This window comes from Rhinoraja longicauda, chromosome 17 (assembly GCF_053455715.1).
Source record: "Rhinoraja longicauda isolate Sanriku21f chromosome 17, sRhiLon1.1, whole genome shotgun sequence".
Taxonomy (NCBI): Eukaryota; Metazoa; Chordata; class Chondrichthyes; order Rajiformes; family Arhynchobatidae; genus Rhinoraja; species Rhinoraja longicauda.
Window position 1 is genome coordinate 30,024,756 of NC_135969.1, and position 27,792 is coordinate 30,052,547.

General features: G+C 40.8%; 1 protein-coding gene and 1 pseudogene across 9 annotated transcripts in view; one reads left to right on the forward strand and one right to left on the reverse strand.

Moving 5' to 3' along the window:
• The window catches only part of LOC144601912 (dual specificity tyrosine-phosphorylation-regulated kinase 2 pseudogene), a 125,943-nt pseudogene that overhangs the window by 83,856 nt on the left and 14,295 nt on the right, over positions 1–27,792 (forward strand). For 7 of the 8 annotated variants that reach the window (XR_013548391.1, XR_013548388.1, XR_013548386.1 and 4 more), the window contains one exon: positions 24,985–25,190. The product of XR_013548391.1 is annotated as a dual specificity tyrosine-phosphorylation-regulated kinase 2 pseudogene, transcript variant X6 (transcript). Of the gene's footprint in view, positions 1–24,984; positions 25,191–25,471; positions 25,557–27,792 lie in introns of those variants that run through there. The other variant, XR_013548393.1, reaches the window with a different exon arrangement.
• On the reverse strand, positions 14,124–15,587 carry LOC144601646 (fascin-like). Its single transcript, XM_078413876.1, has one exon. The coding sequence runs from the start codon at positions 15,585–15,587 to the stop codon at positions 14,124–14,126; it is 1,464 nt and encodes a 487-aa protein (XP_078270002.1).

Here is a 27,792-nt window from a genome sequence, read left to right on the forward strand (position 1 = left end):
TTGCATTAAAGGTAATCGCGAACTTGAGAGGGGAAATTTTACGTCTAGAAACCGACATCAACTGTAAGCTGGAAACTACTCAGGCTACTTTACTCGCCCACAGTAAGACTATCCATGCACTGGAAATAACGGCTACAGATAGCTCTGATGTTACGGACGAGTTGAAAGTTGAAGTGGAGCGCATTTCCGGCTTGATATCAAAACTATCAGAAAAATGCCTAAATCTGGTGGGGCATTCCAAGCGTCAAAACTTGAGAATAGTCGGAGTGAAAGAAGGTAAAGAATACGGTCAAAATGCCCGTGACTTTACAGCACAACTACTTAAAGACACACTCACATTAGATGAGAAGCCTCATCTATTGTATCTGCTGCTCTAGATGTCAACTTATTTACACCGGCAAAACCAAACGCAGGCTCGACAATCATTTCGCTCAACACCTTCGCTCAGTCAGCCTCAACCAACCTGATCTCACAGTGGCTGAGCACTGAGTATTTCAAAAAATACTTTAATTACTGTGTTAGAGCATTTATTTCAGCAGAAGATACATACACTAACTATGCAAGATGATGTAGCAAGCAAAACTGGGGGAAAGGACTTACCTTTTGTAGTTGGAATGTCAAGGGGGTGAATGAACCAATAAAAAGGGGTAAAATACTAGCTCACTTAAAATCCCTTAACACTGACACAATATTCCTCCAGGAGACTCACCTCAAGAATGACTCACACAATAGGCTGAGGTGCAGGTGGATTGGACAGCTGTACCACTCCACCTTTCCCTCCAAAGCCAGTGGTACCGCAATCTTAATCCGCAAAGGCACCCCGTTCAAACATAAATCTACAATAGTTGATAAGGAGGGCAGGTATATCATAGTGACCGGAGAAGTGTAGTCAACCTCATTGACTTTGGTGAACATATACGGTCCAAATTTTTCCCAGTGCTTCCCCTCTTTGCGATAAGTGTCAATTCCAAGCAGCCACTTTAATCCATAGTTTCATACTATGTACAGAAATAGAAAGTTTTTGGACGGAAATATTCAACGTTTTCTCCAATATACTGAAAATCCCATTAGAGCCAGACTCAAAACTGATAATACTGGGAATATCAGAAGCATGCAGTACATTGACTGTTTTTCAGCGATGCTTTGTCGGCTATGGACTAATATTAGCAAAAAAACTCATACTTAAATTCTGGAAAAGTGCTGAAGTTCCTCCAGTGAAGATGTGGATTACAGAAATGACGGACACATTACATTTAGAGAGGATTAGGTTTATCTCCAATGACAAACTGAAGCAATTTTTAAAAATATGGTCACCTTTTATTGATTTTCTCGAACAATACAATATTTGAACACAATTCAAAATCGCTCGTAGGGCTGGGTGAGCGGGCACATGGGTGGGTTGTCAGGTATATCTCCCCTTTTTTCTTTTTTATTTCTCTTTTCCTTCTTTCTCTCTCTTTTTAATTAAATGCCCTTTTTGAAAAGTGTTAAAATTGAAGCTGTTCATAAAGCTACAAAATTGTCATGTTTTTTTCACACAAATGCTTCCAATAAAACAAAAATAATAATTTTAAAAAAAATATTATAAAATATAAATAAATAAAATTGTAAATTGTCCCTAGAGTGTAGGAAGTGCTAGTGTACAGGGATCGTTGGTCGGTGAGGACTTGGTGGGCCGAAGAGTTTGTTTCCACGCTCTACCTCTAAACTAACTAAACTAATATAATTCCTAAATTTATTAAGGAATATTTCCAAAGCACGTTTAAAAAAAACTATGTTATAAACCATCAACAAGCAGATTGCTCACTGCAGACTTTGCATTTGGTGATGTACAGATAAATTTGAGCGCTAACGTTATCGAAACCAGCGTATTTCAGCACAACTTCTGCCCGTTTCACTGACTGTTGCAGATGGAGAAACACAACCATAAATATCATGAAACATTTGAAAGGATGAATAGTGAACATTTCTTACAAAACCAAAGTGCTATGGATTCTGGAAATCAAAAAGAAGCAAAAATAACTTAGCAGGTCTGGTGGCAGCTGTAGAGGGAGCATAGATTTTCTCCATTTTCTTTGTTCTGCTCCCATTCTAAACTCAGTCCTCAGCTTCCTATATTTTCCTGCTGAAGCCCCAATAAAAGCCTCAAAGAGCGGCATTATTCTTTCAACTCCCATGCTCAGACTCAACACGAGTTCAACAGTTGCAGATAATCTTTCTCTTGTTCACATTTATACTTGTGACAGATTCACATTTTGTTTCTGTACTGATCATATCAGCATTCCCTTGCACTTTGCTAATATTTGGACAAGTGTTGAATGAAATGCCCAGTGTGCCTGGTCAGAACCTTGATTATTTTCATTGACACCGACCAAGCCAGTGCCCCCTGCAGGCTGCTCATGCAGAAGCAGGTGTTTGCAACACTTCCCTGACAAATTCTGGAAACACTCTTCAATCTGGTCATAACTATGACATCTTATATTGACCTGAAACCTTCTCTGACACAGAAACAGAGTTAAGGTTTCAGGTCAATATAATTGTCTGATCTGCTGAGTATTTTCAGCATATCAGATGTGTAGCAAATTTTTAATTTCAGACGTGTAGCATCTACAACATTTTGCTTTGAAAGTGCCTCTGAACCTTGTTTCAGTGTGACTTAAAATAGATCATAGAACAGTAAAGCGGGGCAACAGGCCATTCGGCCCACAATGTTTGTGCGAACATAATGCTGAGCTAACCCGATCTCATCTTCTGTACGTGATCCGTTTCCCTCTATTCTCTGCACTTCTATGTGCCTATCTAAAAGTCTTTGAAATGCCCCTTTTGTATTTGCCTCCACCACCACACTTGGCAATGCATTCCTGGCCCCCACCACTATCTGTGTAAAAGAAATTCCCGTACATCTCCATTAATTTTTTCCCTTCTCACTTTATGGCTATGCCCTCTAGTATTGTACCCTGGAAAAAGGTTCTGACTGTCTACCCTACCGCTGCCTCTCATAATTTTATATACTACCATCAGGTCTCCTCTCAACCTCAGATGTTCCAGAGAAAATAATCCATGTTTATCCAACCTCTCCCTCAAGCTGAAACTTTCTAATCGAGGCAGCATTCAGGTGAAGCTCCTATCATCCTTTCCAAAGCCTTCACATCCATCCTGCAATGGAGTAACTAGAACTGCATGCAATACTCCAATTGCAGTCTAACCGAAGTCTTATAGAGCTGCTCCAGTAACGAAACCCCATTGCTGGGAAGCCACTCTATGCTTGTACTGTTATTTGTTTATTGAGCTCTTTCCCTGGCTCTTACTCTTCCCCATCATCTCCCGCAATGATGGCCAGTATCTCCCGCAATGATGGCCAGTATCTCCCGCAGTGATGGCCAGTATCTCCCGCAGTGATGACCAGCATCTAGCTAACATCTTTCAACTGTTGCCTTCCCCATATCACCCACCCAATCAATTTCCACGCCAACCAATTTCCCTAACTTGACTCCTGACAAGCCTGACATAAATTTCCCTCTTCTTGCTTCCGGTCTCCCTCCTGATAAATGACCTGCTGACTTCATTATCCAGACTGTCCCTCCCTGACATTTGCGTCCTTTCCTATCTCCTCTCTACTTACTATGCCCCCTCCACTCCCCTCCCCTCCCAGATCCCCTACTCCCAACCAATCTCAACCAACTGATCTTCACTCTAACCACGACCCCCTCTCCCACACCAGCTGTCACACTGACCCACACAAGCACCAATCTCTACTCTTATAATAATCCCCAATTATCCACTAGCTGCCTTGCCAACTCCACCCCCTCAACCTGGAGACAAGCTCGGCCCAACCTTACATGGCCAAAGGCAGAGCACAAAGTGGAAAGACCTACAGCCACTTAAGCCACTCACTCGGGTACAGCCAACACCTTGGTTCTCACTGAGTTTTCCAGTGGAGAATAACGAACAAGAAATGTTTACTGGCCTTTCACAAACCAACTGGCTAATGGATCTTTGTAGGTGTCCTCCAATTTCTAGGATGTTTCATTTCTTAACTTTTTCCAATTCTGTTAAAAAATCATGGATCTGGAACATTATCTTTTGTTTCACTCTCTCCACAGCAAAACATTTTCAGTGGGTGGTAATTAAGTAAGTAAATTTAGAAACCATCTGGGAAACATAAATGAAGATCAAAGAAACATGCCAAGTATTATTAGGATGCAGAATGCATTGTTATCAATGGCTTTATCCGTCTGGTCAATCATGGTAGTTAAGGGTGAATTAAATCAATAAAACATTAAAAAGGCACAGAAACAGAGCAGTGAAAGAGTGGGTAGCTTACGCTAGAACACCAGCAACCATTCCAGCACAGTCAAGGAAACAATATTGTTAGATAGAGCTCTAGGGACTAGTGGAATCAAGGGATATGGGGAGAAAGCAGGCACGGGGCATTGATTGGGGACAATCAGCCATGATCACAATGAATGATGGTGCTGGCTCGAAGGGCCGAATGGCCTCCTCCTGCACCTATTTTCTATGTTTCTATGTTAACATAAGTTCCTGTCAATGGATACAATTCTTGCTTGATAGAATCTTAGAACATAGAACAGTATAGAGCACAAGAATGGACCCTTCGACCCACAATGTCTGTGCCAAACATGATGCCAAGATAAATAAATCTCATTTGCTTGCATATGATCTATATCCCTCTATTCCCTGTACATCCATGTGCCACTGGAGTGAGGTATAAGTACAGCCATTCTCTTTGACATTGCAGAATCAGTGCCTTCAAAAAGTGAAAGTGAGAGACCAATGATTTGGGCTTACCATACAACATTGTTCCATATATCAATGACACTTGGAAGCTGCGAGTCTTAAATTCAAGCCAACAATCGTAGGGTTAGCTACAGTGGTCTATAATGCAAGTTGAAAGAAAAGATACAGGTAAATATTACTATTGAAACATATTTCAGCTCATGCCACAACTGGTAGAGTTATTGCTTTGTGTTGCCAAAGATCCGAGTTTAGTCCTGACTTTGGGTGCGGTCTGCATGCTGATTGTCTGCTCTGTCTGGATTGCGTGGGTTTCCCCAGGGAGGTCCGCTTTCTTCTCTCATCCCAAGGCAAAGGGCTTGGAAGGAAAATTGACCAATGTGAGTTCATGAGCTGATGTGCGATGTGTCCGGATCAAGACTTCCATGGAGTGGGCCGCTGGAGGCCCAGCAGCAGCCTGGAGCTCAATTAGATCATGCACCGCTCCAAGAGGCTGAGCACGCAGAAGGGATGCGGCCTACATTGGCATGGAGGGGCAGACCAGCGATTGGGGACATCGACATATTGCCTGGCCACCTTCTGTGCAGGTGAATGATAGAATTGAGGGGAGTTCATGGGTATGTGGATGAAATTAAAGATAGGATGAATAAGTGGCTTGTGGATGGTCAGTGTGGACTCGTAGCCAAAGGGCTTGCTTCCATACTGTATCTCTCTGTGACTCTAAACATCCAAACTTATTCTGAAATTAAGCATATTATTTTCTGAAAGCTCAATTTGGTTCACTGCACCTCAACCTTAACTGTGATTTTTAGATGCAATGTATTATTTCCCCTTGATTTATACCAGTGTAGCACAGTAGCTTGCAGAATTCCCTGAATTCACAGCTGTCGGTTCATCTTCTAGCTGAGAACAATCCACGCCAAGTTGTGCACAATGATTGTGGGTGAGCCATGATTTGTATCTGTCTTGGCATGGCTCTGTGTCTTTCCATTAGTCACTGTATTTTCAATAACTTGGCACTGGATCACATTTTCCTGCTAAATGCACTGATGAGTCAGGTAAAAACTCCAGCAGAGAGCAGTAGAAAGATTGGTGATGCTCACTTGTCATGTGTCAAGCTTATAAAATGTAATCTGAACAAGTGCCATTCTGACCCCATAAAGAAGGACAACATAATTTCTAAGTTATTTTTTCAATTAAGACTGGAATTTATCCAATATATATATATATGTGTGGTTGAATATAGAGAAGAGAGTGTCGGCATGAATGTGAATTTATGTGGTTGAAATGCAAAATAAATATGCATTACGGGGAGGATTTTGGTGAAATTACGCTGGTTGCATATGTGAAGAAAGTGCCTACTTTCACTACTGACTTTCACTCAGAGCACTTGGAATATCTGAGTGCAGGGCGTGTGGCTAAAAGCTTTCCTTAAATGAAGTCTGCAATGTGAGAAGAATCCTGATTCCATTTTAATACTCAACTGATTGATGCATCAATGAAAAAAGAAGTGTTTGGATATATATAGCTTTTAGAATGTACCAAAGAGTTTACAAACAATCAGTGTGAAGAAGGGTCGCTGTCTGTCCCGCTGAGTTACTCCAACATTTTGTGTCTATCTTTGGTGTAAACCAGCATCTGCAGTTCCTTCCTACAGTTTACAAATAATACTTATTTGTGGAGTAGAGTCACTTTAGTCAAGTAAGCAAATATTGTAACCAACTTTGACTATATCCAGTAAATATCAATATCATGTCACATGTACCTAGGTATAGTGAAATTTGTCTTTTGTATACAGTGCAGTAACAATCTTACTATACATTAGGCACAATCATACTTATATACAAGGGTGCAATTTAGTAGATTACACTGAGGCAGTACACTAGAGTTGCCATGTTTCCAGTGTCATCTTGTACCCTTCAGGTTCAAAGTTATTGAAAATGTCAGAGTCTTAACTTGGCCATAAAGGCCCAACATCCTGGCAGTGGCACTGGGTTGAAGTTGCAGGGGTCGGCCTCGCCAATGTGTCAATGTCCTCCATCACTTCTCTGCCGCTCCATGCCACAGTAGGCCGCATCCATTCTGCGCACTCAGCCACATTGAGCGGCACATGATCTAATTGAGCCCCAGGCTGCTGCAGGGCCTCCAGGGGCCCACTCCACTGATGCCTTGATCCGGACACATTGCACATTGGCCCGTGAATACACTGTCCTTCACCTCAAGCGCCCACTGCTCCGCCTCCATGCCCCCTGGGTGTCTCCCGCAGCCAACCTCAAAATACCCAGAGTGCGTCTGAGAGTGCAGGAGGTCAGATCCCACAGCCCGCTCACCAGCATCGTTGTTTTCCTCTGTCCTCCGCTGCCACCATCTTGAAGTCAACTTTTATCAGTGAGAGATGGGCAACCTTCTTTTGGGGCCAGTGGTTTTACGTAAACCTTTGCAGAGTTTATCACATCCTTTCGGTGTAAAATGTTTTGTGCTCAATTAATATTGAAAAGCAGCCGGGGTTACTTGTATGTAGTAAAACCTGATGACCAACACAGATTCTTTATTTTCAAATATTCAATCATGGCTTTGGTTCAAGATGTTATCTTAAAGATGCAATATTGCTTTAGTACTACAATGTGTTAGTATGGATTGAAATAGAAGTGGAATGTGCGATGTGAAGCTCAGAAATAAATAAATGTTATGCCATCAATCCCCAGCAATATTTACTTGTTCATAAAGGGGACGACAAAATGGATGGATCACAAGTTGCATTTGATTAATGTTACATAATCAGTGCTCTATAATGGTGAAATAAAGGCCAAAGTGACATTCAAGAAAATGAATTCATAAAAACTTAGCCTAAGAGTAAAGATTATGAAAATAGACCAAAAACATTGAACTAATAACTGCCAATTATAATGAAGTCAGATAGGAAAAAATCAAAATGATTCTTTTAAAGTCAATGATCTGAAGAATAGTGCTAGTGTACAGGATGATCGCTGGTCGGTGTGCATTTGGTGAGTTGAAGGCCCTGTTTCCACGCTGTATCTCTAAAGTCTAAAGGTTTTACACTAAAGTCTAAAGTCTATAATTTAGGGATGAAAGAAGGTTAGTTGGGGGCTGAGGTTAGGTGTTGGAATTTAGACAGTATAGACAGGCTGAGATATATGCTGCTCTAGGATTAGTAGAATTTAGGGTTGTGAACTTCAGTTGTGCAGGGATAATATTAGTAAGGGTTGTGATTGATAATTTTAGTTTAGTTCAGAGATACAGCGCGGAAACAGATCCTTTGGTTCACCAAGTCCGCGCCGACTAGCAACCCCCACACACGAACACTATCCTACACACACTAGGGATAATTTACAACATTACCAAGCCAATTAACCTACAAACCTGTACGTCTTTGGAGTGTGGGAGGAAACCAGAGCTCCCAGAGAAACCCTTTGCAGGTCACGGGGAGAACATACAAACTCCGTACAGACAGCACCAAAAGTCAGGATCGACCTGGGTCTCTGACGCTGTAAGGCAGCAACACGACCGCTGCACCATTGTGCTGCCCAATTATGTTGGCATAGTATAGTCAGGGGTTGAACTAGGGGTTGGTGGGACTGTGTGTAATCAGTTATTGTTTTGGGGATAGTATATACAGATTTATGGTCAAGTGTTAGGGCTGGTATGATCATAGTCTGGGACTATGGTTGGTTGTTGAGGTTGGGTTGAGTACTGTCACTGGTTATTATCAGGTGCTGGGCTGGTGAAGTGCATTTAGGGTTTGTGATCACCTGGTGGGTGATGTGCCTCAAGGTTGTTGACGCCGTGAATAGATGTTGGAGGTGGATTCGCGAGTTTTCAGGTGTGGTAATCATTTTTTAAGTTGGCATTGGTGATTGGGGAGAGGGCAGTGTTGGTGATTGGAGATAAGGTTGGATTGTTCAAATTGCATTTAACAGGGGATATTGCAAGCCAATTGCAAGGGCAGGGGATATTGCAGGTCAATGAGTCTGGAGTTGACTGCTGAGTGTTTGAAGATGTGTCGGTTGGGTTCCTTAAACAGAGTACTGACATGTAATTTAGGTAATTAAATGGGGTCGACCTGAGGCTGGTTTGCAGTGTTGTGCTGAGACATATTCAGAGTTCCCTTAAGTCATACAGTAGTCTGCTAAGAAGTGAATTGAAAACAGACTTCTACAGGAGTAACTGGTGGAATGTGACACAATGCTGAATCCTGCTCATAACGACACATATGCCTGATGCCTTTACTTAACTGACCCACCTCTTTCTCAGTTAGTCTCTCATGCCTTCTGCCCAAATACAGGCCTTCCCGTTTGTTTGTTTTCTCATCCCTCCTTTTTGATGCAAATTACAACTGGTTTTCTCTCTAACATTGTCTCACAGTGGTGTCACATGTTGTGGAGGGATCAATAGTGGAGTCAGCCTAGATGCCGATCCATAGGTCATGGCCTAAACATTCTCAGATGGAACCTTAACCATACATGCTCTTTGAACTATTAACACTTTCTCTGCTGTTTTAAAAAAATATTGAAACTGAAATATGCACAAATGAAAGATTCAAAACATTGTATAAACAAGGAATAGAGCATTTCAAGTAGTTTGCTTTGATTTATCACTAGTAATGATAATTGTGTTTTTATGGAGATTTGAGGGTAAGTTTTAATACATAGCGAATGATTGATATCTCGAATGTTTTGCCAGAGATGGCACTGAAGGACACGTTCCTAATGTGGGAACATGGTTTTAGTGTGGAGAAGAAAAATGGTCAGCATAGATGTGTTTAAAGATATATCATGCCCATCGGCCCACTGACCATTGATGCCCCATTCATACTAGTTCTATGTTATCCCACTTTCTCATCAGTCACAGGGAGAACACGCAAACTCCACACAGAAGCACCTGAGGTCAGGAATGAACCTGGGTCTCTGGCGCTATGATGCAGCAGTTCAACTAGCTGTTCCACTGTGCCTCTCTACAGCGGCCCTGTGGTGAGCCGAAGGCCCCGTTTCTGTGTTCCACTGTACTACAACTTCCCAGAATGGGGTGGAGAAGCAGATTACTTTGATTAAAAATGGGTTCATCATGGGTTAATAGGTTCATATCCCTCCATTGGCATGTTTATTTAAATTCATATTTTATTTCGATTGGTTTCAAATAGACTTCACTGTGATTAATAGCTGAAATCATTCCAAGATGAATTTGCAACAAATTATAATTAATCTTGTTGCGTAAGCATTGATGTGGTCACAGCTAGCTGGATGAAGAATTTGGAGAATACTGCAGTTCTGAGTTTAATTTACTCAATTTTATTGAATGTATCATTTATAAATTGAACTCTATACATTTTTGCTTGCAATATTAAATTACATTAATCTACTTTTTGGTTGCACCATGGCAGTGGTTATGTTTCTCTTTAATTCATGTCAACAGCATTACATTTTGATTGCCCCATTAAATTGTATGGAGGACATGAAAATCTTGTTTTGTTGAGATATTCAAAGGATATTTCATAGGATGCAAAATTGGATTGTGGTGCAAAACAGACACGTATCACCGGCATATTAACTCTTGCCATTTGACCTGCTACAGAACATACTCAAAATTAATGCTGCATCCTCAGTCATATGATGATGGTGATAAACTCACTCTTTAGTACATAACCATGGCACATTATTTCAGGAGTTCACCAGTTCAGAATGGTTACTGCCTATAAAATCTTTGCCTGCATTTCTTAAAAGAAATAGACACAAAATGCTGGAGTAACTCAGCGGTTCAGGCGGCATCTCTGGAGAAAACTCTTCTTCAGACAGTCTGAAGAGTCTCGACCCAAAACGTCACTTATTCTTTCTCTCCAGAGATGCTGCCTGTCCCTCTGAGTTACTCCAGAAATGTTGTGTCTATCTTAGGTGTAAACCAGAATTTGCAGTTCCTTCCTACACATGGATATCATTTTAGAGGACTTGGCAGCGTGATGAAAAACATAAGCATTAGTAACACCCCGACTTTCAGAAGCTGTTCCAGAGGCCTTTGTGGATGGTAGGTATCCACCAGACATAAAGTCAACTGGCAGGAATTAAGGTGGTATGAGTGGGATCAGGAGCCAAGCTGCTACAAGAAATGTAGTGATCTTGTGTCAAGCTCAGTGAATGCATCCTACAATTGCATGACAAACATGTGGTTCTCCTTGCATTAACCCACATCTATTCCCTACCAACCCTCATTTCAAGACCTGACATTAAAAGAAGTGATGCTTCTTGCATCCCCAACTTGTAACTTGCAGACACGGCCGGGCATATACCATGGCAGGTATCACCCAAACAAACTGCAGAACTCTTGATACAATTTGACTTCTCTTTTATGAGAAGTGCAAGCACTTGGCATTGGCAGTGCCCAATCTGAGCATTCAGCCAGAGCTGACAAGTTTAACGTTCTAGAGGAAATGAGACAAATGAGCTGTTATTTGTTCGTCTTGCATGCTAGCGTGGTATAATGCAGATGCAGCTGGTATAAGCATGCACATTTAATTGTGGCAACCATTCTCCAACCACCCTACTCCCAATTCCTCCACTGACCACCAACCACTTTTGTGGCTTTCTCTTTAGCCAACAACCCCTAACTGGCTAGTCTGTCATGTCTAAGCAGCAAGGGAGTGGTGAAAAGACACACATCACTCAACATGACCTTTAAGTGTACCAGCTTTTGTATTAGTACTTTGTGTGTTGTGGAGCATAGGTTAGAGTTGGGATTTACACACGGTGGATCATTAGGTATCAGTTGGCCTGTGACCAGGTTGGGTGAATGGGCAGCCCATCTTGTTGAACTCCAGATAGTATGATGGTACACAATTTCTGCTGGGGTACTCAGGCAGATTTCAAAGTAGCATCAACAAAATAAGCTTGATGAAAGGCTTTGTACATTGGTACATCTGTCAGAAAACATGTAGAATGCTTCAGGGGACAAAAGTGCACCAATTTTGCCCAGAGCTTTGTGTAAAAAGGCAAAATCCATTCGCCTACAGGAATAGTACACTGTGATCTCCTCACTGCTAGTCCACTTGTGCCATGTCTATCCGAATGTTCAGATGGCCATCGCTAATAGTGATAAGTAACTACTTATTCCCAATTGCAACATCATGTGTTGCTGATCCACCTTCTTGAACACATTTTTTAAATAACAAAATTAAAATAGCTTAAGCCACTTTAAAGTAATTAAAAGCATTAAAACAAAGAATTAAAAACAATGTGACTGATTCTCTTCTTAACTATCCTGACTCAATGATCCTGCAAGTGGTCTCAACTGGTGCATTATCGTGGAGCAGATTCCTCATCTTACCCTCTGGAGCAGACCTCATCCAGCATAACGGGGACTTTTGCATTAACGTGGGAGTCCCACAACTAGCAAGCATTTTCATGTGTAAATGCCAGCAAATCCTTGTGGAAAAAAAAATCCGCAAAAATCTAGGTTAATATGTTTCTGGAAACAGAAATAATTTATGGCCTGAACATAGCACATGGAAAACCACCGCACAGGAACAGGCCCTTTGGCCCAAAATGTTTGTGCCAAACATGATTCCAAAACAATGTTATCTACCTGCACATAATCCATATCCCTTCATTCTCTGCTAATCTATGTGCCTTTGTAAAAACATCTCAAACACCACTATCATAACTGCCTCCACACCAGCCTTGGCAATGCATTGCTGGCTCTGTGTAAACACCCTGTCCGGCACATCTCCTTTAAACTTTGCTCCTTTCACCTTAAAGCAATGCCCTCTAGTCTTCGACACCTAGGATGAGGCAGTCGGTTGATGGGGTGATTTGAGCAAATGCAAACAACTTGTTATCTAAAAGCCCATCAGAGAAAATTATCTCATTAAAAATTCTTTCTCCGCTATTTAAACATTATCATTGAAACTGTAGGAGGTTGAATGTTGAACATCAGAAACTGATGCGAATGAAATTGTTTCATACATGAGGACAAAAGTTAATATCCTTAGGAAGTCACAAGGTCCACCAACCCAAAGCCTTGGAATTATGCACAAAAGCTCTGGTTCGTGATAGGAATCAGGATTATAATTTGTTATTCACAATCCTGATATTCTGCTTGTTGGTTTTGATCACACAGCAAACACTATTTGCCAGAATTGATGATCATCGTAATTACAATTTATTTATCTCAGATGAAATGAGTTAGTTACTCAGAAAAAAACCCCTCAAAGCATTTAAGATTGCGATGCTGAAGAACTATTCACACTGGAATAGCTAAATTAAGCATGAGCAGAAATCCCAAAGTTTATACATTTACAGCTTAATGCTGATGATGGCAATGCTACACCTTTTTTCCCATCATTATAACTGCAACATTTGGGCCAATATCTCAAAAGTAGCAATTTGTCTTTTATAAATATGGTCTGTGGATAAAATTTGCAATCCCCACCAATTAGCAATCTTTTCTTTTGCACTGTCTTTTGGAATTACGAGGTTTCAAGTCTCAAACCACACTGACAAGGCTTGTCATTTGCACATTTTTATACTGTGCATCGCAATTATTGTATCAGTAAAGGATTTAAACAATCACTAAAGACTTATTATATTTAAATACACTGAAGGATTTTGCTTAATTGGTCACATAGGAAACTCTAGTAATCTTCAATTCTTCAACCATACAACTCTTAACTTACACAAAAAAGGTTTTAATACTTTTGTTGGAGCTGCCTGAATCACAAAAAAACTACTGGTATCATTGCAGAAATGTATACAATAATACAAGAAGGGCAAAGAATCGCTCAGGGCTAAGTTTCTCACTGAATTACAGCTATTGCTGGCCCACAAAATTAATATTGTGCAGCTTTAAACAGTTATGCCTTAGGTAGATGCTTATATAAGAATCGGGTGGCAACAAGATACTTTAGTCTTTCTAAGTCATTGATGAGGAAGGGGTGCATGCATTCTGTTGTGGATCTTTATCAGGACCACTGGAATTATCCTCTTGGAACTGAGCAAGAACAATACTCCTCTTCCTTCCTCTTCGTCATCGGGCCTTTGTCTATCCCTGCCCTACAATGCCCCTAGTTAAATTAACAATTAATTCACTGGGAGAACAGATGTTTTCTTTTACAGTTCACTACTATGTCTAGCACACTGCAGAGCACTGCATCTTACCACAGAGACTAGCTACACATCACCTCTATTGGCAGTAAAATATTTCCTATGTATTAAATGTTGTGAAACTCACAGATGATAGCAGGAATATAGTTTAATACTTTTGATCTGAATGTTACTCGTTCCTTTGATTCAACGTGGTTTAACTTGGGTTGGAACTGAGTTACTTTCAAACTTGAGCAGCAAGATTTTATCTGCGTAAGATATTTAATATCGGAACAAAGTGGCAGATATGGCATCTTCCCCCACGGCTTTGAAGCTACCACCAGGTTTTGCTACAATGTATTTTCCATTGGGTCCTTTTAGGATTATTTGATCTGAAGTGATCAATTCAATAGTGAAGTTGACAGGAGTTTCTCCTGTGGCATTGATCCAGCCATCTTCATCTACTTCCCAGTATTTGTCCAGAGATACTATTTTGAACTGATAAAATCCATTGTCAGTTATAGTTATTTGGCTTGCCTCAAAAATTGGCCTGTTGCACACCAAAATCTGCTTCTCAGGCAAAATGCCAACAAAACCAAAATCGCTATGAAGTATCAGCTGTGATCGGTTGGCAAGTTTGAAGATAAATTCCTCCTCTTTTCCAATTGAACTTGGCCCCACCAAGAGCTGACCTGCGTTGTTGACGGTCACAAACCTCCCATTTATTGTTCTCAGAGCTGCCTTTTCCCCGTTGTACACTATTTGAAACCAGCAGTTAAATTCCAGCTCGGTACAGATTTCAATGAAGCCATTGTCACCAACTGCAAGGTAATAGCTGGAAATGTGTTGGAAGCACACTTTGTCTTTTGTCGAGTGCACCATAATTTGGAAGGTTTCGGCATCCTTTGCATCAACGACATTAGAGTAGACATCTGGACCAGCTTTGCAGGACACATACTTCTTATTGGCCAAGGACATGATACTGAACTGCCCAGGAGAAGGATCAAAGATGAAAAGTTCATCTGCACCTGGATTCAAAGTTCTGATTGCTTTAACATTGCAGTCCTTCACAGAAAGGAACTTTCCATGCACGTCTTTCAGACAGATCATCCCATTCTTTATCTGCAGATGATATAATGTCTTGTGTGATATTTCAGGCTCAGTCTTCCCATTAAATGCAATGAAACTTCCATTTCCTGTCCTAATGGCATATTTTTTCTCTTTGATGTCAAAGTAAAGCGTCATTACACAATCAGAGCCCCAGGGTAAGCACTTATCACAACACACTTGTTCGTTTTTTTCATTCAGCCGGAGATAACTATCGCTGCTGGGGTTGAACATGTTGACACTAGGATGAATGACTAGGTGAGGCACCCACTTCTCGCTGTCCGAGATTGCCTGGGCAAAGCAGGTGATGTTGTCCTGGTTTCCTCCTAAATACCGTTTGGAAGGCTCTGACTGAAAGGAAATTCTTCCATCTGGGTGAAGCATCATGATGAGGACACAATTTGGAGTGGGAACCTCCTGATCACAGGTGACCTTGCCATCCTTGTCTGCAGCAATGTACCTATTAAAGGAACTTTTGATATGAACGAAGGGGGAGTCCTCCCTGGTGAACTCGATGGTCCATATTTGATTTCTGTTCAGTGAGGAACCTGTTGCATTCACTTTGTAGTTGAAGACCTCTCCAGTCAAGTATTTTTGGGCTGAATTAATTAGGCCAAAAGGAAGTACTTTAAATGGCATTTCCCACTACTTCTCACCTTATACATTAATGTGCCCCTGTCTCTGGCCAGTAGCTGTTTTTATACATCCAATGACATCATTGTCCTATTCCCTAGCAATGCTTATGACATAGCAGTGAAAGATTCAATGACTTTTAGCAATGTGTTAGGCGGTGCTTCAAACATTTTCTTTAATACCAAAATGTCTAATATTTGTTGAAATTATGATTTTTTTTTTTGGCTGTTCTACACAAGTACTATAATTAGTACTGCGATTCAAATATACACTCTTTTTTTCTGAGGAGATTGACTTTTTAATGCATGCATATATTAATTCTAATTGCAATCAGTGCCTATTATTGAGCGAAAAATTATGACATCCTTGACTTTGCAGTGTAAAGAAAATCCAGCACTAAAATCTAAAAAAAGTAGTCATGGTTAAAACATGGCCAACAGCCATTAATGCCTGATGCTATAGCTATGATTGATACCTATATCCGAATCTTCATAATAACATCACCTGCATTTTTTCTGGTACTGTGGACTCTAACTATGTGATAGGGAACAATGAAGGATTCAAAATTTTCCTCCACAGATGCTGCTTGATCTGCTGAGTTCCTCCAGCAAATTGTTTGTTCCTCCAGATTCCAGACAACATCAGCTGTCTCTTGTTCTTTGATCCAGACTTCATGAGCACAGACCACCACACAATTTTGGGCCATCCAAGTTGCAATATTGAGGATGATGGTGCTGCTTTGATTGTGCATTAATGGCTAGAATGCGAAAAGATGACTTAGGGATAAGGTTTGCTTTTTGCATAGGAATAGGGGTATCCAAGACATTTGATACTGAGCTATTTGTAGATGAGGCCAGAAGGGCTGCACATATATCTGCGATGTCCGACAGCCAGCAGCTGGCCGGAGAAGTGGATTGCAGGTTCTCCTGTTCTGATAGATAGGTACGGAAGAGGTGTAGAAGTAATTAAGAGGAAGATGGTTGTGGTGGAGGATGGTAGATAGATGGTTGTAAATGGGTTGTGCTGGGGAGATGGAGGAGTGTTTGGCATCATTGTGGTGTGCAAGGGAGAACTCTTTTAAAATAATGCCATTTGTAGTGGCATTTTCCAGTGGTCACTTGGTGTGACAACATTTTCTTTGAAGTAGTCAGCCTTGCACATTCAAGCTAACACACTCTTCCAGAGAGCTTTATTCCCAAATGGCCAAAGATCTCCCACTTGTTTCAAATATAAGCCCCAGATGCTTCCTGCTTACTTTAACAAATATTTAGATGTTTGCTTCGCACCTGCGAAACAAGTGCAGCAACAGCACATCTTTAGGTCAGCCTGTTACTTTCAGTTTGCAAAGAGCTACCTGTCATCAAATAATTTTCTTGCTGCACCCAAGTAATTTGTCAGAACTGTGTAAGGAATTGAAGTAAATACTGATTGTATTATTTAGCATGTGGATATACCACGTGAATAATGCTGAAATACCCGAAGAGGTAAGAGCAATTGCACCTTTTATTAATGCACCTTAATGGATATGTTTGTTACTGGGAACTATTATGTTGAATACTTAGAAACATTAACCTCATTGAAGTATCTTGTGAGATGTTTTGGTAAGATGACTGTGCCCCTTGACTATCTCTTTGGGAAACAGTCGCCTTACTAAAACATCGCACAAAATATAACACCATCATAGATTCACCTCTCGAGGCTCTCATTGAAATGCTTAGCTTTCTGCTGCATCTTGCCGACATTAACTGGATGCACTGCTTTCTTTTTTTGATCAAAACAACTCATAAATGTTGTAACAAACTGAAATGAGTTCCTCTATTTGTATCTGCCCCTTGGTCCCACCTCTATCCCATCCTTCACCATCCTTTAGTTTGCATGTTCTCTATTATTATACAAATCCCCAGCTGATCTGGTTTTCTCACACATCCCAAAGACGAGTGGGTTGTTAGGTTAATTGGCCATTGTGAATTGTCCTCAGTGCATCGGCTTTTGATTGACTGAAAGATTGATTGAAAGACACAGTATTGAAACAGGCCCTTCAGCCTACCATGCTGTCCATCCATCACCTATTCACACTGGTTCTGTTATTTCCATTTTTGCATCCACTTCCCACAGTGGGCAATTTACAGAGGCCAATTAACCTTTAAACTCACACATCTTTTGGGATATGGGAGGAAACTGTATCGTATCTCCGTCCGCACTGCGGCCTAACATCGAAGAGTTGGCGGCCTTTGCTGGAGACCGATTTTTGTGAGCTCCACCACGGTCGCCTGCGGACTTAACATCACGGAGCTCACAATCCCTTGGCTAGGGGTCGACCTCGGAGCTCCAACCATGGGTGCTTGCGGACTTAACATCAGAGACCGACTTCGGGAAGTACAAGCCGCTGGAGTTTCAACAACATTCCCGACGCGGGAATTTTGATCGTCCCAACATGGGAGTTTCGATCGCCCCGAAGTGGGGTGTTCGATCACTGGCTGCGGGAGCTTTGATCACCCCGACGAATGGTTCGACTGCCCCGTCCATGGGAGGATAAAGAGGAAGCAGATTGGACTTTTTTGCCTTCCATCACAGTGAGGAATGTGGGGAATCTGCTGTGGTGGATGTTTATGTTAACTTTGATGCAGTGGTGTGTCTTGTTGCTTTTTATTTTGTGTAGCTGCATGGTAATTCGCATATCACTGTACCTTAATTGGTACAAGTGACAATAAAAGACCTTTGAAACCTTTGAAACCAGAGCACCCAGAAGAAAGCCATGCAGTTTCATGGAGAACTGCAAACTCCACACAGGCAGCACCCGAGGACAGTATTGAACCTGGGTCTCTGGCGCCATGAGGCAGCAGTTCTATTATCTGGCCACTGTGCTGCCCGACATGAGTGACAGAATCTGGGGAAGTTGATGAGAAAGTGGGGAGAATAAAATGGGATAAGGGCATTTGAATTCAAAGTCATCACCCTCAATATGATATATCCCTTACATACTATAACATCAGATGAAAACCAGTATGAGCACTTGGTACCAACCCTGGCAGCTGTACTTAGAAGAAATATTCGATCAACTAGCACATGCCTCACCCTGTGAACTTAAATAATCATAAAACTGTATCCAAAATTTAAGAGGGAAAGAAAAAATTCATTGCACACTAACTTAATCACACAGCATTTTACCATCCATTAAGCTAATAACCTTTGTGTGCTATTATGACCAATGTTGCTACCCAGTGAGAGCCATTGAGTCAAGTGCAATGCATAAACTTTATGTAAATCTGCAGTTACAACATAATCCAATGACATCACTTCTGTATTCTAGCCATACAGAAAGCGCTCCTATTTCCCTAATAGAAAGAGTCATGACATCATAAAGCAGAGACATAACTTTGTGAGTTGTGTTCATGGTTCGAAAGTTCATTCAATAAATAATTTTCATTCATTCAATCTATTTATGGAGTGCTTCATCAAGCTTGATTTGCATGTTACTACACTGGCAGAGATATAGAATGAAAAAAGCTAATTGCAGGCCTCCAACGCATTTGGCGACAAATAATGGAGTATGAATTCACAATCATAATTTTCCATTAATTGATTACCTGCTATCAACCTCGCCACTGTGGGTGGGCAGGAGCACAGATGACTTCCCACAAAGAGGAAATGAAGATGCAGTGTGAGATGTTTTCCAGGTATTACTCAAACAGTTTCATACGGTGTTATCCTTTGCAAAGGATAATTATATTCAGTAATAAGAGTGGCTGGCACCATTATACATGGGGCTGAACAACTGAATATTGACATCAATTGTTCGTGAGATGCTTGTTGCTACCAGAATATGAACAGACAAAGAAAATGTTACAGTGGGAGAATGTTCAACTGTGCCTGCTGCTGCCTCTTCATGCTCCTCTCAAACTATATTGCTGTTTGTGCATGCTAAATGTGATGCAGTGAACCAAGGCACCAAGGACCCGTTTGAATTAGGGAACCACAGGCAATCTTTTTAAGCAGTGAGATTCACGGATATGGAAATAAGGATCAAGGAAATAAGCAGCAGCCAGCAGAAGAAGAAGGAATAAATCGGTGTAGATGAATTCTGTGACAAATTGGATACACAAAGTAAAATAAAAAGTGGGGAAACATAGATTGGATCAAGAGAGAGGGGGAAAAAAAGGAGATGGGTGAAAAGTAGCAAAAACGTAACCAATTAAAATATTACATTTTTCAAAACTTCAACCACCATGCTGCTTATAGTAATCTACACAAAGACACCTGAATCAACTGTGCTGCCTGGCGTCAAACAGCAGAACAAAAATAGCCTCATTTGTTACACGTTATCAGACATACAAGGAAGAAGCAACGGGCTGAAGGGAGACAGGTAGATAAAAGAAAGGCAAGAGCTGCAGTGATCATAGAATTCTTCTCTTCCTTGTCTTCTTCCCATGAACTGCATTGCTTGGTGTCAGAACAGATCATAAAACCTTCAGGATAATCCTGCAGGATGAGCTTTACAGTTCAGAAACTGACTACAGTATTTTCAAGAAGAACAACCAAGCCTCTCCAGTCCTGGCACTGCCAATAGATCAACGTTAAGGACCAGCGATCCCATCCTGACAAGAACCAGGCAAATCGATCTTTGGTTGGTGGAGGTGACCGGGGCTGGTGATTGCTGGTGGGTGGGATGCTGAGTGGTGCTTACTTAAAGAATAAACTCGAAGTAGGTTCATGAGGTAATCCACATATTCTGACCAAAATGGCAAAAAGGTTGTAATTAGAGAAAATTAAGTTGGTAGATGAAAGATCAGGAAGTTTTCAGCTGAAGGAGTTTGGAAGCTCAATTTAGCACTTCTACTTGTAGGCTTGCCTCCTGAGCATCACGTATTTCTGCGTGGACCGTTGATGGTTTGCAACATAATGCAGCATAAGGGGAATCATTTGAATGAGGAGCCTAGGCTTTAGTTTGAGAGAGGATATTTCTTCTCCCACACACCTGTGTTGCATAGCTTTTGGAGTGCAACTGCACAGCTCCCATGTCTCTAAGTGCTCATTTGTTCATTTTGCAACTCCTTGCTCCATTTTGCAAGGAATAGGATTGAATTGGTCCTAACAAGGAGAGCTCATCCACAAAAAATATATTTTACTGAACTCAAATCAGTGAAGTCTGAAAGCCAATCTTGAAGGATTAAATTCATGTGCCAAATTTTGCTCTGCATAGCAAATGAATAGCATCTGGTGTTCTAAGCACTTGCCATAGACATTCAGTGGTATTTTCCACAGCAAATTGGTGTAAGCTACTCATCAAAATGGTGCATTGCCATCTGCAAACCACCTGGACCCATATAAACAGGCCAAGTTACAGAGCTTATCCTTTCCTGATAAGATTAAAATACTGTTAATGAGCTGCTCGAATTCAACCAAGAAATGTCAATTAGAATAATGAACAAAATTTAAAAATAAGGGAAGGGAAAATACGAAGATGTGAGAAGAAAGAACAAAAATAAATATTAATAAAATACTCCAAGAAAAACTGAAGGCCAAAGAAATGAAATCCCACAATTATAAAATCTAATTTTCAGCATCTCGAAGCTTACTTCAATGGGATTAAAGTTTACCATGCAGAAGGCTTCTTCGGTTGGAATATGCAGCTGATTTAATGTAGACATTTATCAGAAAGTGTATTTGATGCTGGTATAAGCATTAAATAGGGAGCCAAGCAGTGAGATGCTGGCTTTAAATAGCTGAAAGAAGAAGGGTGATGCATCTCAGACAACAAAATAAGCTTGCCGGAAGTTGCTGACTGATTTACGCATAAATATTGGCAAACATCGTTAGCTTCATCTTTATTTTTACAGCGAAACATGATCTAATATATTTTTGGTTGGGAGCCGTTTAAAATGATCTATAACTGTTCTGGATTACTCCCCCCCCCCCCCCAAAAATGCAGATCATTCTGGAATAACTCATTCTGTAGTGCTGGTCCTCAAAAAAGTGTCTTTAAAATGTTGTGAGATTAACACCATACACCACTTTGTAACAGCTCACCTTATTCCATATAGTTATAGTCATAGAGTCTTATAGCATGGAAACAGGCCCTTCGGCCCAACTTGCTCACACCGGCAACCATGTCCCATCTGCCTTGAGCCCTGCCTCATTGGTGAACACAGTGTTGCTTATTTTCAAATGATATTGTTTCAGGCTGCACCTAATGAAATTTGCAACATTGCATTGAGTTCAGCTTGCTTCATTAACAAGCTGCTTATGTAAAATGACTCAATTTAAAGAATCAACCCTCAAACCAAAAGAATACAGTAATTTTATAGATCGCTTAATATTAAACCAAACATCCCTGAAGATAGTTTGCAGGAGCAAATATGACGCCAAACCACAAATGTTAGGAAAGCTCCTTAAAAGACCATGGATGTCTTTTAAGGAGCAGTTTGAAAGAGATAGAGATAGAAGGGAAGCAATGTCCAGGGAGCAAACACCAATATTTGGCAGTAGAAAGCAGTTTCCAATGTAGAACTATTCATACCAGGGCAGGCAAGAGGTCATTGGAGTAGGGCAGCAATCATGAAGGATTGTAGGTTTGGAGAAGGTTACAGTGATGCAAGTCTGAGGACAAATTTGAAAGAAGTGAATTTTCAGCAGATGCATTGCTGGACCTGGAACCAATACAGTTCAGTGAGCAAGCAAATATAGTGGCCTCTCTCCATATGGCACGTGACTAAATTGTTCATTATGGCCAACTCACTCACATATGATCACCTGAAGAAAATAAATGATTAGATTTATACATTTTGTGTCATGAATCAGAAATCAGGAAATAGCTTTAAAAAATTCTCGAACAATTTGGCTTTTTTTTGGCTGGGGTGCTTAGTATTTAATTACTTTTCCTACTTAGTTCATAGTTAGTTACTTAGTTCAGAATTTGTAATACAGAGAAGCAAAGTGTGCAGTCATGCACATTGGCAGTAGGAATAAAGTACAAAGGGACTTGGGGGTGTTGGTGCAGGATTCCCAAAAGGTTAATTTGCAGTTTGAATCAGTTGTAAGGAAGGCAAATACAATGTTAGCAGTTATTTCATGAGGACTAGAATATCAAAACAGGGATGTAATGCTGAGGCTTTCTCAGGCACTGGTCAGACCACATTTGGAGTATTGCGAGCAGTTTTGAGCCCCATATCTGAGGAGGGATGTGCTGGTGATGGAGAGGGTCCAGAGGAGGTTTATGAGAATGGCCCTGGGGATGATTGGGTTGACGTATGATGAGCGTTTGATGGCTCCGGGCCTGTACTTGCAGGGGTTTAGAAGGATGAGGGGAGCCTCAATGAAACTAACCGAATGGTGAAAGGCTTGGATAGAGTGGATGTGGAGAGGATGTTTCCACTAGTGTGAGAGTCTAGGGCCAGAATATATTGCCTCAGAGTAAAAGGACGTACCTTTAGAAAGGTGATTAGGAGGAATTTATTTAATCAGAGGGTGGTGAATCTGTGGAATTAATTGTCACAGAAGGCCGTGGAGGCCATCATTGAATATTTTTAAAGCAGAGATTGACAGGTTCTTTATTAGTAAGGCTGTCAAAGGTTATGGGGAGAAGGCATCCTCCAGAAGATGCACACCTCCAGTTTCAGGGACAGTTTCATTCCAGCTGTTGTCAAGCAATTGATTCATCCGACCACAACCAGAGAGCAGTGCTGAACTACTATCTACCTCTTTGGTGACCCTTGGACTCTCCTTGATCGGACTTTGCTGGCTTTACCATGCACTAAACGTTATTACCTTATCAATACAATACAATACAATACAATACAATATATCTTTATTGTCATTGTACAGGGGTACAACGAGATTGGGAATGCGACTTCCATACGATGCAATAAATTAATTAGCTAATCAGCATAAATTTAGACAACCCAGTGAAACAAAATTAGAAACAGTTTTAAAACAGAATAAAGTGCAAATAGGTCTGTGCCGGTTCGCTGTGCGATGTGACCATCTGACTCAGCAGGACCGGTTCAGAGCAGCTATGGCCCTGGAGCGGTAGAAAGTCGTCAGCAGCTGTTGGGGCAGACCAGACTTTTTCAGTGTTCTCAGGTAGAACAGTCGTTGCTGTGCCTTCTTGACCAGCGCAGTGGTGTTAGTGGACCATGTGAGGTCCTCCGAAATGTGAGTGCCCAGAAACTTGAAGCTGGACACTCTCTCCACACTGTCCCCGTTGATAAATATCGGAGCGTATTCCCCATTATGTGACCTACGGAAGTTGATCTTGGAGGTTTTTAGGGACAGGTTGTTATCTGAGCACCAGTCCGCCAGGTTCTGCACCTCCGCTCTGTATTTTGTTTCATCACTTTTGGTGATCAGCCCGATCACCGTTGTGTCGTCTGCAAACTTGACAATGGTGTTGGTGTCGAATGCAGGAACACAGTCGTGTGTGAATAGGGAGTAGAGCATGGGGCTCAAAACACAGCCCTGTGGTGTGCCGGTACTCAGGGTGATAGTGGAGGACAGGTGTGGGCCCATTCTCACTGCCTGTAGTCGCTCCATCAAGAAATCCAGGATCCAGTTGCATAACGACGAGCTGAGGCCTAGCTGGTGGAGTTTGGTGATGAGCTTGGTGGGGATGACCGTGTTGAAGGCAGAGCTATAGGTACCTATACACTGTAAATGACTCGATTGTAATTTTGTATTGCCTTTTTGTTGACTGGATAGCACGCAATAAAAACTTTTCACTGTACCTTTTATACATGTGGCAATAAACTAAACGGATCTAAACTGTAAAGGTCGGAGAATGGGGTTGAGAGGGAAAGATAGATCAGCCATGATTGAATGGCGGAGTAGCTCGATGGGCAGAATGGCTTAATTCTGCTCTCATGACTTATGAACTTATGAATTTAAACAAATCAGCAATGGTAACGCAATGGCATTCATTACATGGTGTGAAAAAAATGATGCACTCTTTGAGCTTATAAATCGTTAATTTATGCCTAAAATTGTTTCTATTTACCATGACTTGGATTCAAAAACTTTAATTATACAGTTGTGGCAGAATAACATAATTGAAGTTTTTCTTTCTATTGTAAGGGATTATCTGCTCATGTATTTGTATTGATGCTTTTGCTATTACATGAAAATTTCCTTCAGGCAATCCTCGTTAGTCATTTTGCTTGCAGCATTGTATTGAGCAAATTAACTTTTACCACGAGTACATGTTCGTATAATAACAACAGTTTTCATTCAACAATTTGATACTTGAAGCCTATTAATGTCGAGCATTATCTTATAATATATTAATTGACCAGATTCCAGTTTCATTTTTGTGTGAAAAGAAGATTTTTTTAACGATTCCCTTGTACAAAAGGATGTGACAAAATAATTCAAATCCATACCCTCTTATCAACTTCTCTCTGTCTTTCTTTAGGTTTTTGAATATCGCATAAATGTTCAGTACCAATGAGTGATGACATCGTTGACTGAGTGGCACCTGGCTCAAAGGAGTTCCTGCAGCCAAAGGAATGATGAAGCGGAAGTCCGAAGGTGCATTCTCCGACTCGAGGGTGCTTCAGTGATCTTGCACCAAGCCCGTGCAAGTTAACTCAACAGCGGTGCACAGCTTGGATCAGTGGGGTAAAATTTCTAAATCTCATATCCATGAGCAGGGCACCATGTGCAATGAAAAACCTACTGCAAAATAATTAGGCCCTTTGCATGTACTTTTCTGGCTGTTGCAATAATTGATCTTCCAGTGGACCTAAACCTAAACATCATGCCTCTTCTTCAGGTCACTTTCCCAGTGATATGATCACAAAACACATTTGCTAATAACTGAATCCATTCATTGACGCTGATCTTTTAACTTGGACACAGAGTAGAAATAGTATAATTTCCTTCAAATAATTGCAGTGCCACTTTGCACCAAGGATTACTTAATCGGGTACTACTTTAAAATTGAGAGATACATGGGTAACCTCTCCATGAAGAAACTGAAGCAAGGTGAGCCTTTGTGTCGGGCCGCATGACCCATGTAGAATATTGGCGGATCACTGCTGTGTCAACTTGCAATTGTCACCAATGTCTAAATCCCCAGAAATTAACAGTTTTAAAATACTATTGTATCTTTTGTGTCTTGTGTCAAAAGTGTTTTTTAAAAAAAAAGATGGATATTAAATGAATGGAATTGGTCATCTTAAATTCTGCTCTTTAAACCCAACTCGTAGGCAGGAACATCTAAAAGTGCAGAGTATAAAGGAAGGTGACTTGGTATTCAGTAGAACTCTGCACTGCATTATTCATATTAATTATTCCATATATCCTTACAACATTGAACGAGGCCATCAAGTCTATGCTAGTTCACAGAGCAATACGATACAATGGAACTTTTTTTACCCCAGGATGGGAAGTAATTTGCCAACTGTCATAAAAAACATACAAATACATGAAACATGAAATTAAAGTGACAAGTTGTAAGGCTTTGGGGATGTGCAAAGATTGAAGAGGTCAGTCTCAGTCTCAGTCTACCCCACGACAGAAGGGGGAGGAGTTGTACAGTTTGATAGGCACAGGAACGAAGGATCACCATTCTGTCCTGCATCTTGGAATCCCATTATCCTAATAATTTTACCTCTTCTCCCCATATTCCCATTAATTCCATGCCCATCTGCATGAGAGGCAACTTTTACATCAGCCAGATAATCTTACCAAGTTACCTGTTTTTGGAATGAGGGAGGAAGCCGGACTCCCGATGGAAACCCGCCTGGTCACAGGGTGAACATAGACTGGGAGGTCAGGACTGAACCTGAGCTGCTGAAGCTGTGAGGCAGCAGGTCTATTAGTTGAACCACTTTATAATCAAAGAACCACAGAGGAATGACAGAAACACTCAGAAGATCATGCCACATCTTTGAAGAGAGAAACTAAGTTAATGTTTCAACTTAATTATCTTTCATCAATGAATTTTCATCCAAGTTGCCGATAACACATTGGTTTTCAAATTTTTCAGTCCATGGGATATTGATGACCTCAAAAGAATTGCTTATCCAACTTTTGCCCAAGACAATACAGGCTACTCAAGAGTGGTATTATTGCAGACAACATTTCATTATAGTATTAGCTGATCTGATTGTACAGCATGCAAAATAAAGCTTTTCACTATACGTTGGTACACGTGAGAATAATAACCCTAAACCTATGTTCTGGGGCAAGTTGCCCCAGAAATATCATTACGGAAATGACAGAAGAACCGATGACATGCATAAATCTTCTGAGCTCAGACGTGCTGACTCCATTTGCAGACCTCTAGGATGTAGAGTCCAGTGTAAAAGCCTACTCTACAAGGCATTACTGAGAAATAATACAGGATGTTTTGATGTATAATTAATGTAAAAGGATAGGAAAATCAATCATCTGGAATATAAATACCTCACCCCAGTAAGCTGACCTGGAATTAATCTGTAAATCAGTTAATTCTTGCCTATTTTCAGGAGGAGCTATGTGCCGTCACCTTGAAATGTATTAATCTTTGGTGTATTTGTTTGTTGGAGGTTTGGGTGGTGCTGGCAAAGCCATCATTTATTGCCCATTCCCGACTGCCCTTGAGTCGGTGGTGATAAGCTAATATTCTACATGGATCACATAACTTAGCGCCTTCGCTTTGAGGTATACCTTGCTGCGGTTCTTTTGTTGAAAATATGCTAGTGCATCTCCCTTGAGTAGGAACATTTTATTAGTAAAGGATAACTGATTTTACCAATTTGTTCCACTTTGACAGTGTTTGAAACTTTGCTAGACATTCCAGTAATTGGATTACATAGATGCAAAAGACGAATACTGGTCTCCTAAATACTATTATTCATTTCTATAAAAACATATGAAACACCTTAATTATCTGATCCCAAATGTCACTCATTTTAAATATCCTATTTCTCTTCACCATATTTGGCAATTTTATATTTTCCTGGCTTTATCTAAAAGGGTACAATATTAAGAAACTGTATTAATTTGTTCATTTTATGGATGTTATGCTTTTATTTATACAACAAGATCAGACATTTATGATTGATAGAGTCATACAGCACAGAAATAGGTCCTTCAGCTCAACCTGCCCATGCTGATCAAGATGCCCTATTTATGCAGGTCCCACCTGCACATATCTCCCTAAACCTTTCCTATCCATGTACCTGCTTTAGTAACTGCCTCTTCTGGAAGTTAATTCTATATACCCATCACCCTC